A 14984-nucleotide genomic window follows, 5' to 3' on the forward strand; every position below is an offset into this window, starting at 1 on the left:
ATGTATGGCTCTTGTGATCAAAATGCCCAACGGGCGTGTGCTCTGTGTGCTGCTCGGTATCCTGGACAACATCATCCAAGCGTCCGGACCGTTCGCCTGATAGTTACGTTATTTAAGGAAACAGGAAGTGTTCAGCCACATGTGAAACGTCAACTACGACCTGCAACAAATGATGTCTAAGTAGGTGTTTTAGCTGGTGTTGCGGCTAATCCGCACATCAGTAGCAGACAAATTGCGCGAGAATCGGGAATCTCAAAAACGTCGGTGTTGAGAATGCTACATCAACATCGATTGCAGCCGTACCATATTTCTATGCACCAGGAATTGCATGGCGACGACTTTGGACGTCGTGTACAGTTCTTTCACTGAGCACAAGAGAAATTACGGGACGATGACAGGTTTTTTGCACGCGTTCCATTTAGCGACGAAGCGTCATTCACCAACAGCGGTAACGTAAACCAGCATAATGTGCACTATTGGGCAACGGAAAATCCACGATAGCTGCGACAAGTGGAACATCAGCGACCTTGGCGGGTTAATGTATGGTGCGGCATTATGGGGGGGAGGATAATTGGCAATTTTATCGATGGCAATCTAAATGGTGCAATGTATGCTGATTTCCTACGTAATGTTCTACGGATGTTACTACAAGATGTTTGACTCCATGACAGAATGGCGATGTACTTCCAACATGATGGATGTCCGACACATAGCTCGCGTGCGGTTGAAGCGGCAGTGAATAGCATATTTCATGACAGGTGGATTGGTCGTCGAAGCACTATACCATGGCCCGCACATTCACCGGATCTGACGTCCTCGGATTTCTTTCTTTGGGGAAAGTTGAAGGATATTTGCTATCGTGATCCACCGGCAACGCCTGACAACATGCGTCAGCGCATTGTCAATGCATGTGCCAACATGACGGAAGGCGAACTACTCACTGTTGAGAGGAATGTCGTTACACGTATTGCCAAATGCATAGAGGTTGACGGACATCATTTTGAGCATTTATTGCATTAATGTGGTATTCACAGGTAATCACGCTGTAACAGCATGCGTTCTCACAAGTGATAAGTTCACAAAGATGCATGTATCACATTGGAACAACCGAAATAAAATGTTCAAATGTACTTACGTTCTATATTTTACTTTAAAAAACCTACCTGTTACCAACTGTTCATCTAAAATTGTGAGCCATATGTTTGTGACTATTACAGCGCCATCTATCACAAAGCGAAAAAAGTGGTCCAACTAAAACATACATATTTCTTCACGTACTACACGAATATGTAATAAAAATGGGGGTTCCTATTTTAAAAAAACGCTGTTGATATCCGTCTGACCTATGGCAGCGCCATCTAGCGGGCCAACCATAGCGCCATCTTGTTTCCCCCTTCAAGCTAGACAAGTTTCCTTGTTTGTAGTTTTTTCGGTTGACACTTATTTCATGAGATATTTGGCGCGGTCACGATCAGTGGACCACCCTGTATAGTTCTGCATGAAGGGCAGCAATCTCCCTCCCTCCCCCCCCCCCCTCCCTGCTCCACTATCTTCCTATCCCTACAACAAATCCTACACAACAAATGAGCCTTGTTCATTCCATCAATTCCCACGCCTCTCACATGAAAGAAATTGCAACAACCCTCACACCAAACCTGGTACCTAACAATCCTACGGCAAGTCATACACTTCTCACTCATGGCAAACAAATTTTAGTGTTAGTTTAAGTTAAACAAGAATAACTTCCTGGACTATTTAGTCAATATATTAAAATTCTTAGAAAGTTTAAGCCTTAAGTTCGGATATTAATTCAAAACTTCCGGAGGAATAGAAACGATTAAAAACGATTAAACCTGCACTTCCTACGTGACGAAACAAAAGTAAGCAAAAAAATGAGTCTACACTATACGAACCTTTCACTTACTTCGGAATTGTTCATTTTGGCTACTACTGGAGAATCAAATGGATAGCGTGTAAGAATACACTAACAACAGAAACGGTACTTTATTGAAATAATCACGTAATTTACAGTATATGATAACGTGAGCAAATCCTACTCCATAATTCGCGCCAGTGAAATGTTTTCTTTTTCAGGAAAATACGCCAAAAATGTGAAACTTTCAATTGATAGCTTATAATAGGTATTAATTTGCTTATTTATGATACAATATTGTCTTAAATTAATTGTTATCACTCAATGAAACACTTATCTTTACGAATGCTCTGAATCTACACCACTCGCCAACCAAAGATGGTTCAAATGGCTCTGAGCACTATGGGACTCAACTGCTGAGGTCATAAGTCCCCTAGAACTTAGAACTACTTAAACCTAACTAACCTAAGGACAACACACACATCCATGCCCGAGGCAGGATTCGAACCTGCGACCGTAGCGGTCGCGCGGTTCCAGACTGTAGCGCCAGAACCGCTCGGCCACCAGCGGCCGGCCAACCAAAGATGCTGCTAGGCATGGGAGCTGCACGTTCGAGTATTTGCTCTAAAATTTTCTTGGCATTTGTATTTCTTGTGCTCGTCAATCTTGCCTCATTCGTTGGTATATATGTATATTCTTGTTTTAGTGACACTAGGTTTGATGCAGTTTGTGTACTACATTGGAGCTAATGGCCATTTCACGATTATTATTGTACTGAATCCAAAAGGGAGTACGGAAACAGGAGTTGAGGTGTAGTCCGGTGTGCTTCCGAATGGAACTAAGCTCACAGCTAATAATAATAATAATAATAATAATAATAACGGAACAGGAAGTACCTCGGGGTTCTGTTTATTCCTTTGTACACTACTGGACAGAGGCATCTTACATCAGCGTAAAATAGCTGGTCAGTTAATCGCATGTATGCACTTTACTTTAACTTGTTTACCCTTCTATTAGTACTGCATTTGAGTGTGCTCGCCTGTTGTATTATCACACTGCGTGTTTATCCCTCTCTGCTGCTTAAACTGATGCATTCGGTATCTATGTTGCTGGCTATAGGCCGCCGTTAGCTGTTTTGACTGTTAGTTCCTCTAATTACTGAGCATTTAACTTAATTTAGTTGTCTCAAGACGGTTGTATTTTAATTTCACTGCAATACTGGCAGATCTTTTGCTGTAGTATCTAGTCATGCTCACAGATGTGTAACTTTCTTAAAAATCGGAATGACTGATACTAAGCTTAACTATTCACCGTCATTGATGTCAAATACTATTGCTGAAGCTATTTGTAAAATTCTTTGATAGCGGCATCGAGGTGTGGCTCTTGGTATATTACTGCATTTGTCAACGGTAGAGGTTTTTAAAATTAAAATCATTGTCGCGTTCACAGTGAGCCTCGCTTTTACCTAGGTTCAGTACTTCGAGAGATCTCACTTATTACAAACATGTTATTGACCGTGGGCTGGGAAATTAATTGTGTTCGAAAAATATTGTAGCCTGTCCGACGCAAGGACGTATTTGGATTAACATTACAGACATATTTTGGTGGAACTTCTTATGTTGAACTATTCTAACAACCTGATTGTGCCTAGGCCGCGAATTTCGTTGTTCAAGATTTTTATTGTCACTGTTATCGTTTGAAGTAAAGCTTTCGGTCATTAATAGCTATGTTGTCTTGATGTGTTTTTGCATTTTATTTTAGAAACTGCTGTATTCATACTTGCGCTATTCTTCTGAGGCCATAAAATTTGAAAATTGTACTAAATTGTTTTTGAGTTAATTTCTTACTGAAAGGACATTGACTCTTCCATTTTAAACGTTATCCTTTGCTGTTAAGAAATTGTTTTGTTTAAGAGATGTAAATTGTTATTTATTGAAATACGATTTAATTTATCCAGCACCTTACCATTTCCCAACCAGCTCCCTACCACTTCATTATATAAAACAGATGTAGATAAATTCTCATGTGAAAAATGTACGTTGATGAACACATTATACGATTGTTACAACCTTTTTAGATGATTTGACAAAATAGTTAAAATATAACCAGTAATGATAGCGATGCTGATGCTGCTGTGACACAGTGATGATGCTGGTAGAGCATGAAAATGACGATATTTATTATGGTGATGAAATGTTGAGTATGCAGTGGAGTTATATAGAACCGCAGAATTCAACTAACAGTTACAGAAGGGGAGAGTGATGAAGGAGGAAAACGAAAGGATGGGGTGATGTGGAGCGTGGTTGTCTAGCGCTGCAAGATAGGATGTACCTGGGGACGGATTTCATCTCTGGATGGTGGGAGATGGGTGAGATTACGGCGAGAGAGGGTGGATAAAGCTTTGAGATGAGTGGAAGGTGGAATATGGATGTAGTGGCTCAGCATTTGCCTGGACTGGTGAAAAACGAGTAGTATATTAGATGCTGAGATAGGGTTTCCTATTAATCTATTATGTATAAAAGTACTCCGAGAACATAAAAATCAGTAGGAAATGGATGAGCTGGTATAGCAAGAGGGTTGAGGAAGTCAGGTGAATGCGGAGAGTGAGGCAGAGTGCGTTTTTATCTGGGGTTTGAAGGGTTTTGTAGAATTTAGTAGAGGCAAAGATTCAAGCAATGTTGGCGTGAATTTTGCCGTGTCAGGGTCATGAATGATGTAGACGCCCTTTTAGTAGTTTTAGTCTATATCACGTCCATACGTTGAGCTTTTATTTTACAGAAAGCGTCTACGTTAAGCGAGAACGAGATTATATACACTGTTTAAAAAACCGGAGAAGTGCGATTGGGGCTGTTTATCATGAACATAGTCTTGCTCCCGCTTAATGTAAGCGCATTCTTTTAGTTAAATACTCAGTATATGGGTGCGATGATGACATTGGCTGCAAGCGTTAATGATCAGGCAGACCGAGTCATCGAACGTGTTTTGTATACCTGTAAACAAATATACCGAGCCAGGTGGTGCAGTGGTTAGCACAATGGCATCGCATTCTGGTAAACGACGGTTCGAATTCCCGTCCGTCCATCCAGATTTAGACTTTCCGTGATTGCCCTAACTCACGTAAGACAACTTTCGGAATGTTTCCTTTGAAAAGGGAACGACCAGTTTTCTGCCTCACCATTCACTAAGCCTAGCTTGCGTTCCGTTTCTAATGACTGCTCTGCTGAGGGACGTAAAACTCTAATCTTCCTTCCTCTTTTCATAACCAAACACGCTTTCACATACACCAGGCAATCAGTTTTGTTTGAGACATACCAGGATTTAATTACAAATAGTTTCCATCCCCTGGCTGTGACGAAGTTTTTCAAATTTCCACAGTGTTTAAGGAAAATGATAGAACTGGAAACACTTCCCAAATATTCTTTTTCCCATTACCAGATCATCTGAAGTTTGGCTGAAAAGCCTCTGCTCGCCAAGGGAATGAAAAGTAATAAAAAAATGAAAGAAAAATGAACGTGATGACGATATACATGCGTATTAGATTGTTTTTAAGTTTAATTGTGAGTAATGTGCCACTTTTTCTTAGTTTTTAAAGTTTAACTGTGAGTAATGTGTCACTTTATTATACAGGGTGTCCCAGGAAGAAGGGTCAACATTCAGGTATATAACGTGGACGACTATTCGAAGTGAAGAGGTGGGCTCTAAAATATATAGCTTAAGGATCCATTCTTCTCAGTCAGCCTACAAAATAAGCTATTTTTACATTTTTTGGAAAAACTAATGAAGCAATCAACGTAAAACCGTTTGCATATTATTTATTGATTCTTGGAGAACATTTTTTGGTTTTTTAAAGTACTTCAGTCACAATTAAAGCCACCACCCGAGAAGTTAAAGTCACACAGTCCGAAGTGAGGTGTGTCTATGACGGAACTCCTGCAGTTTGCAAATCTTATCTGGATCTATAGGACATGCTCGAAGTGTACTTCAGCTCAATTTCAGAAAGACATCTTTATCAGTGTGCTCGCAATCCATTCCGTCAGTATTTATGGCACAGTAATAAAATTATCTTTCCAAAATCTTTTGGCTGAATTACTCCTCGGACATGCCCGCAAGGAGTAATAGGCAACTTTTTTATTTTAATAGGCAACTTTTTATTTTAATTTATTCAATAGTTACTGCAAATAAGTGACCAAAAATATACGACAAAACTACACCTTTGTCTCAAGAGTCCGCCATTTTATTATTTTTTCAAATTTCAAAACACTGTGGTAATATTCCGTACGCAACATCCTATAGACCAAGATAATTGTTTGTTTTTTGATTTCACTCATAATTTGCAGACTGCAGGACTTCCTTCATGGGCACTGCTCATTTTGGACAGACCAACTTTAACTCCTCGGATGGGAGGCATTATGATGACTGAATTTCTTTTAAAAATCGGAAAATGTTGTCTAAGAATCAATAAATAATGTGCAAAAATATTTATCTTGATTGCTTAATTATTTAAAAAGAAACAAAGTCGTAAATGTCGCTTTTTTTGTAGGCTGACTGACGAAAATGGACCCTTGAGGGCTATGAGCACGTCTTCATCTTAGACACTGTGAGACAAATCTCTTTTTTTTTTTTTTGCAATCTGTTTGGTTTCCATATTTTAGGAGGATGTAGTATGGACCAAAATAAGAAAAAAAATCTTTTTAAAAATCATACAACCACCAAAGTCGCATAAATTATTTTAATTTATTTAAGACAACCGGTTTCAGCAGACTATGCTGCCACCTTTGCAGCTTCAAATCCTTTGTTGTGAAACAAGTTCAATTGACACTGGCCTCACGCACAAGATGTCAAGCGGATAAAAATAGCATATTATAAAAGGTTTGTGCTATTTTATCCACATAAAATCTTGTGGGTTAGCTCAGCGTAAACTGAACATGTTTCACAATAAAAGATTTTAAGACTTGAAGCTGATAGCATAGTGTGTTGAAACCGTTTGTCTTATATATATTATGTGATCTCGGCTGTTGAATGGTTTTTAACTATTAAATAGATCATCCTCCAGTTCTCTCAAATTGAGAAAATTCAATCAAAAAGTTTCCTAATATATATGGGTTCTTGCGGCTGGTCCCGGCGGAGGTTCGAGTCCTCCCTCGGGCATGGGTATGTGTGTTTGTCCTTAGGATAATTTAGGTTAAGTAGCGTGTAAGCTTAGGGACTGATGACCATAGCAGTTAAGTCCCATAAGATTCCACACAAATTTGAACATGTTTTGAAATATGGGTTCTAAAGTACATACATTAAAGGCTCTTAGGTATTATTTAATAGAAGAGGTGTATTTTACGGTAGCGAAGAGCTCGTGTTTACTGGATATTTTTGCTTCGAATGCTCGATCGTGTCATACCCTGAATATCGACCATTCCCCCTAGGACACACTGTATAGCTACCGTATGAATGGGATGGGACTATTTAAGTCTAACTCTCTATGTACACTCTGTTTCTACAGTTTTTTAGTACCCGATCTCTTAATGGCTGCACAGCCGGAATTACCTGGATTCGAACAGGAAGCTCACAGAGAGTTTGGCATGGAAATGGGGACGTTGTCGCTTCGCAATTACGCGAACGCAAAATACGGTTCCAGTAGCAGAGCAGCAGCTGTGTGTTTCCAAACTGAAAGCCTTAACACATTCCCGTTAACGTGCAGTGTACGGGGTGGGTTGGGTTGTTTTTAGGGAGGAGACCAAACAGCGAGGTCATCGGTTTCATCAGATTAGGGAAGGACAGGGAAGGTAGTCGGCCGTGTCCTTTCAAAGGAACAATCCCGGCTTTTGCCTAGAGCGATTTAGGGAAATCACGGAAAACCTAAATCAGAATGGCCGGACGCGATATTGAACCGTCGTCCTCCCGAATGCGAGCCCAGTGTTGTGCAGGGTGTAACGATAACTGTTTACAATGTACCACAGAAATATAGGGGAAGTCAAGACGAACAGTTTCAGTTAGGGTCTATCAAACTTCAAACTTCGGATGCCACCTAAGTTACAGCGCTTGCTCACCGAGCTAATCTTTTAATATCCTTTCTTGTGCTACCGAGTTTCATTAGCATTAGTAAGTTAACCTTTCTTGTGAGGGTAAGGGAAAGAAAAGGATTTTGAACACGTTATGTAAAAACTAATTACGTTCGCATTTCGATCTACAATCAAGGTCATCTCGTAGTAAAGAGGCAAGAAAAGCATAACGAATTAATTGTAGATTGCGCTGTTAAAGTTCACAAAATTTTGAGGTAAAATTTACACAAAAGTCAGTTTTACAGTTCGTGAGTCCACGTCTAAGTCGGTGGCGTAAGAGGGAGAGAGGATATTAAAAACATCACGCGGCCATCATGCGCTATAGCTTTGTTGGCCTTTTTAGGACAATTTTATGTTGTTTCCCGGCTTGTTAGATCACAAGTGTCCTATATCCCCTTCCCCTACAACCTGCAGAATTTACTTTGTAGGATCTTAATAATCTTAATCGGTACGCATGCGACAGCATGCATACCTAAAGCTCTTGGTCTCACGGTCGCGTTCTCGCTTCCCGAGCACGGGGTCCCAGGTTCGATTCCAGGTGGGGTCAGGGATTTTCACCTGCCTCGAGGTGATTGGGTGTTTGTCTTGTCCTCATCATTTCATCATCATTCATGAAGGTGGCGTGATTGGGCTGAGCAAAGGCTGGGAATTTGTACGGACGCTGATAACAGCGCAGTTGAGCGCCCCACAAACCAAACATCATCATGCATACCTAATATATTACACAACGCCGCGCATAAAAACGGGATTTTGCGGTGTTCATACCTCGGGTTCTGTTGGTGATAAAAAGGTAGGGTAAAGTGTCTTGTATAGCCTTTGGACTAGGGATCGTTTTTATACCCAACATAAGGATCGACTTAGTATCACTGTGCTACACTGTCCCACACTACACACTTCCTCCTGCTTAGAAAAATGGAGCAGATCCGTTGGTTCTTTCTACATTTAATATGATGTACTCTGGGCTTGGTGGGACTTATATAGCGGTTCCTCGGAAAACCTCACAAAAGGCCTTTTACTATGTTTTCGCCGTCACCAGCGGACCAAAACCCAGCCGAGGATTCCAAGACGGCTATGTACAGCAAATGGCTGAAATTTTTACGACATGTTCCTAAAATCCCAGTCTGGAATAACATTGTAAGTTTTCTGGATATCTTTATCGTTGCCAAGATACAGAGGTCAAAATCACGCTGCTTCCACACGTAAAATCTGATATGAGGCGCAATCTAAGTAGTAATAAAATCGAAGTAGTAATAATAAAGTAGTTGCTCAGATTTTAACGGCATATTCTCTAGGCATTTATCTAGAAAAGTCATCCCCCGTTTTCAAAATCATTATCCGCTATCGAGAAACACCCCTTAAAACTTGTTTTTGGATACCAAAACCCAGCCGCGGATTCCGAGACGGCTATGCGCAGCAAATAGATGTAATTTTTGCTATGTATTCCTAATATCCCGATCTTGAAGAGCCTTGACAATTATCTTCATATCTTCATCCTTTTCCGAGATGCAGTAGGTCGAAGTTCCTCTACTTGTAGACACACTACGCTTGTAGAATTCGATGGTAGGCGAGAACGTGGTTTATAAAGTGACTTAGAACGGAGAAATATCTTGTTAAATGGCTCCGTTATCATCTGGGAACTCCACGTTGTAGTAATGAAGCACATTTTTTGTTGTTCGTTACTTCCTGTCTGAGGCGTAAAATTAGTTTTGCATTATTTCAATTTCACATAAGTAAACGGGGGTAGCCGCGCTGTCTGGGGCGCCTTGTCACGGTCCGCGCGGCTCCCCCCGTCGGGGCATGGGTGTGTGTGTTGTCCTTAGCGTATGTTAGTTTAAGTTAGATTAAGTAGTGCGTAAGCTTAGGGACCAATGACCTCAGTAGTTTGGTCCCACAAGGCATTACCACAAATTTCCAAAACATAAGTAAACGGTCTAATCTTACTGGCCAATACATTTCTTCCCATACGAGTTACATGCCCTGCTGCAGCAGGGAAAAGTGGAAAAATGCTCCTATCGTAGCACAAAAAATGTTCCTGTTTATTTAGAATGCTCTGGCTGACAACTAGAGCACCAGCTGCTTCATTCTACGGTCCTGAGCACCTTCAAAAATTTTGGCATGCGAACATATTCGCACTTTTTTATGTCGAGAGAGAAGAAGACAGTGGGAGTGGCAAAGAGACAGTAATAAATAGTGGAAGACAGTAGACAGTTATTGTTTTGTAGAAAGAACGAAGGAGACAATGGCAGTGCGAGACAGAAAGTGGGACATCCAGAGGAACACGATTGAGAGAAATGTGGTAGGAAAAGAGTGAAGGAGAAAGTGCCTGGGAGGAAGACAGGATATATGACAGTGTCCACGAGGAAGAGGAGTAGTGATAATAGACAGTAGTCGTAGGAAGGAAGGAATGAGATATTAGTAGTAAGATAGAGCAATAGGGAGGCAGTGATACTGAAAGGAGACAGTAGGAGTAGGACAGAAGGAAGAGAATTGTTGCTGTGACACAGGAGACAATGACAGAGACACAAAGATATAATGAGTTGGGCTGAATGAGTCAGTGGGAAAGGGCAACTGGGAGTGGATGGGTATGAGTGACTTGTAGCGATGGATTAGTGGATGTGAGTGAGTTAACAATAAGTAGAGCTGTCGAAGTTTGAGGTGAGTTGTATGTTAAATAAAAGCGCAAATATGTTCCCATGCCAAAACGTTTGGGAAAGCTTTTAAACGTACTAAGAAAGGTAGAATGAGGCAGATGGTACCCCACTTTCAGACAGAGTCTCTTGAACAACTAGAAACATATTCAAATTTTTTGTAATTTGAGCAATTTGTAATCAGCTTCACACATTTCTAGACGGAAATAAACCACAAACACAAAAAACATACAAGAACAACTTAAATCAACTATCTTACACATTCCAGTTACCGTCCGCAGGTGAATGGTAACCGACAACTGAGGCAGCAGAGTGATATGACAACTGGACACAAGCCAAAAGATGTGACAGAACGCGTCGTCTGATTGGTGATAGTTGTCTTGTAAACAACTAGTTGTCATGATCTGGCGACATAGTCGTAACGAGATCCACAAAGTCCTAGGAAAGAGTTTTTATATTTATTGCAGTTATGGACCACAATATTTTTCACCAGGTGATTATATTCGGTCGTCACTGACCATCTTCAACAACTGAGGGAAAACAATTTTTGTGTCAAATCGGGCAAATAGAGGTAAAAACAGTAAAGTCAGAAGACACTAAGCCAATAAAGCTTCGTCGTTTTATATAAAAAAAAACACTTGCAAAGTATTCGAACAGGGATACTGATTCTGGCGCTGCAGTCTGGAACCGCGAGACCGCTACGGTCGCAGGTTCGAATCCTGCCTCGGGCATGGATGTGTATGATGTCCTTAGGTTAGTTAGGTTTAACTAGTTCTAAGTTTTAGGGGACTAATGACCTCAGCAGTTGAGTCCCATAGTGCTCAGAGCCATTTGAACCATTTTTTTTTCATACTGATTCTAAATGGTGGTCCGAAACAGTATGAAAAGCTTGTAAAGGTGTTGCAACGTAGGATGTGTTGAGAAATAGATGTTAAGACAAAAACTCGATACATTGTGCCGTTTCCGAGCTGATTAGCACTGAAGTTAGCCAATCAGGCCGTTGCGTGCGCAAATTCAAGCAGGCCACCAGAGACGATGACGCCAAACGTGTTCTTCTTCGTTTGGTTTCCCAAAACCGAACAAGAGAGCGATACAAAAATTGGACACGGGACAGTAGTAAGAAATGAACCCGAGCCAAAGGCTGAGCAGTCTTGTGCGCTATCATCTACACTGTGAGAACAACTGACACAAGCTGTATCTAGCAGGCCGCTCGAATTTACGCGCGCTGACTTGAATGCTGATTAACTCGGAAACGGCGTCATTTTCCCCCTTTTTTGCTTAACAATTATTTCCAGCATACCCTACCCTGTAACATGCTTACAAGCTTTTCAGACTGTTTCTGGCCACCCTGTATACAACTTTTAGCAAACGGAAAATGCTGCTAACAAGGGAACCTCCCTATCGCATCCCCCTCAGATTTAATTATAAGTTGGCACAGTGGATAGGCCTTGAAAAACTGAACACAGATCAATCGAGAAAACAGGAAGAAGTTGTGTGGAACTATGAAAAAAATAAGCAAAATATACAAACTGAGTAGTCCATGTGCAAGATAGGGAACATCAAGGATAATCTGAGCTCAGAAACACCGTGGTCCCGTGGATAGCGTGAGCACTTGCGGAACGAGAGGTCCTTGGTTCAGGTCTCCCCCCCCCCCCCCCCCCGAGTGAAAATTTTAATTTTTTATTTTCAGACAATTATAAAAGTTCAGGCACTCACACATGATCAACTTCGTTCACGAACATTCCAGGACATGTTCAGATTTGCTTGGACATTGCAGGATTTGACGGTCTACACACGGAAAAATTTGAAAACGTTAAAAACATATGTTTTGACAGAGCACAGGGAAAACTGTGCGACTGTGAAACTGTTGCATTCATTTGTTGCAGTTTATGTGACAAACTCTTACGTTTTTATCACTGTTTTGGGAGTGATTATCACATCCACAAGAAAACTTAAATCGGGCAAGGTAGAAGAATCTTTTTACCCATTCGCCAAGTGTACAAGTTAGGTGGGTCGACAACATATTACTGTCATGTGACGCACATGCCGTCACCAGTATCGTATAGAATATATCAGACGTGTTTTCCTGTGGAGGAATCGGTTGACCTATGACCTTGCAATCAAATGTTTTCGGTTCCCATTGGAGAGCCACGTCCTTTCGTCTACTAATCGCACGGTTTTGCGGTGCGGCCGCAAAACACAGACACTAAAATGGCTCTGAGCACTATGGGACTTAACATCTATGGTCATCAGTCCCCTAGAACTTAGAACTACTTAAACCTAACTAACCTAAGGACAGCACACAACACCCAGTCATCACGAGGCAGAGAAAATCCCTGACCCCGCCGGGAATCGAACCCGGGAACCCGGGCGTGGGAAGCGAGAACGCTACCGCACGACCACGAGCTGCGGACAAACACAGACACTAAACTTATTACAGTGAACAGAGACGTCAATGAACTAACGGACAGATCATAACTTTGCGAAAATAAAGAAAATAAACTTCTCACTCGAGGGAAGACTTGAACGAAGGACTTCTCGTTCCGCAGCTGCTCACGCTAACCACGGGACCACGGCGCTCCTGAGCTCAGGCTATCCTTGATGTTGCTTATCTTGCGCATGGACTACTCAGTTTGTATATTTTGCTTATTTTTTTCATTGTTCCACACAACTTCTTCCTGTTTTCTCGATTGATCTGTGTTCAGTTTTTCAAGGCCTATCCACTGTGCCAACTTATAATTAAATCTGAGGGGGTTGCGATGGGGAGGTTCCCTTGTAAGATGTTGTATGAAGTCGATATGCGTGTACGACACGGTCATGTGGGGCTGTTTGTAAACGGCAGCCCGGAAGAGGCGCTAGCGTCGGCGGTGGGCGGCTTACCTGCGGCGTCCAGGTGCAGGTGGCCTGCGCCGAGGCGCGACTCTGGCTCTTGGAGCGCGCGCGCCATATCTTCTTGGCGACGAGGCGGCTGCCGTGGTGCACCACGGACGACGACGACTTGGACTTCTGCATGGCGACGGGCCCCGTGGCGCCGCCGCTGCCCCCGACGCCGACGCCGCCGGCGACCGCGGACGCTGCGGGAGCAGAAGAGGAAGACTGCTGTAGGCCGTGCAGCAGGTGCTGCAGGAAGCTGTGGCCGGAGGCGAGCAGCCCCTGCGGCCGGCCGGGGCTGGGCGGTGACAGCAGCCCGCTGCCGCTGCAGCTGCCCGCGTCGAAGCTGCTGCGAGAGCTGGGCGCGCGGCTGCCCTCCGACGGCGCGCCAGAGCCCGCCGCCGCCTCCGCCGCCGCCGCCTCGCTCGCGGACACGTCCTCCACGTGCAGTTCGCGCATCGCCTCCACCCACGACTGCTCCGTCTGCGCCCCTTTGCCCAGCCCGTCGTCGTCGCCGGGTCTGCCTATCTCCCCCTTAGGCCGAATGTTGCGCAGGTTGCGGTCGTAATTCACGCGCTTGAACCGGTCCTGCTTGTCCGCATCGACACTCTTCTTGCGAGCCATGCGGAGGTACCTCTTGATCGTGTCGCTGACGGACGGCGAGACGTCGTCGTGGTCGACGCTGCTCCTGCGTCTCGGCTGCGGCACGTATGTCTCCGCCGTCTCGGCTTCCTTACCAGACGACTCCGGTTCCTTCTCCTCCTTTGCGGCAGCCTCTCTCTTGCGAATGTGTTCCTCGATAGCCGCTACCGTGGATGCCGGAATGGGAGGAGTCTGCGTGCTCGCGCTGGCGTAGCGCTCCTCCTCGTCTTCTTGCACTTCTATCAGTGGCGGCGGCGAGAACGGCGAGGCGTCCCTCGACCTCTGTTTCTGCTGTCGCCCGGACCTTTTCGACCCGCTGAAGTCCTGCTTGTCGTACGCGTCCTCTCCTGCAGCCCTGTGGCCGTCCTCTCGCCGCCTGAGGCGATACTGCCCTTCTGCACTTCCCGACCCGGCTTCCTTCCAGAACCCGGGGGAGTCTGGGCTGCTGCTTCCGCCACCTTTGCGTCTCCCGAACTCTCTGCTCTTCTGGAGGTCGAAGTACAGTTTAGCTAGCAACTTCCGGTCGGTCAATAGATCGGATATAACTTTCTGACGACTCGTAGATTTGCTGTAGTGGCGCCGCAAAGTGTCTAGTAGCATCTGGTGCTGAGACGTAGGGGGAGCGTAGTGTGATTCTGACCTGGGGGAGAATTTTGAAGAAAAATCTGATCCCTGTCTCCCACCGTACGTTTCCGGAGTTCTTCCACCGACGACGTCCGGCGTGCTCCTGCTCCGCAGAGTGGGAAAGAAACTTCTGCTCGAGGCTCCGTCTCTACTCCGGTCTGGACTCTTCTGCTTCAGCCTCGCCCTAAAATCTTGGCTACTGCCTCCTTGCTGGTTCTGGTCCTCAACTTTCCTGAGGTTCACTCGAAACTGGTGGTCTGCAGTTTCCCCTTT

The 14984-nt window shown here is 43.7% G+C and overlaps 1 protein-coding gene across 1 annotated transcript in view; it reads right to left on the reverse strand.

Moving 5' to 3' along the window:
* LOC126253126 (rho GTPase-activating protein 6) overlaps nucleotides 1-14984 on the reverse strand; it is a 1197809-nt gene that overhangs the window by 485428 nt on the left and 697397 nt on the right. The window contains exon 3 of the mRNA XM_049954255.1: nucleotides 13455-13648. Within this exon, the coding sequence (XP_049810212.1) occupies nucleotides 13455-13648 (194 nt within the window). The remainder of the gene's footprint in view (nucleotides 1-13454; nucleotides 13649-14984) is intronic.

This window comes from Schistocerca nitens, chromosome 4, assembly GCF_023898315.1.
Source record: "Schistocerca nitens isolate TAMUIC-IGC-003100 chromosome 4, iqSchNite1.1, whole genome shotgun sequence".
In the NCBI taxonomy this organism is placed as follows: Eukaryota; Metazoa; Arthropoda; class Insecta; order Orthoptera; family Acrididae; genus Schistocerca; species Schistocerca nitens.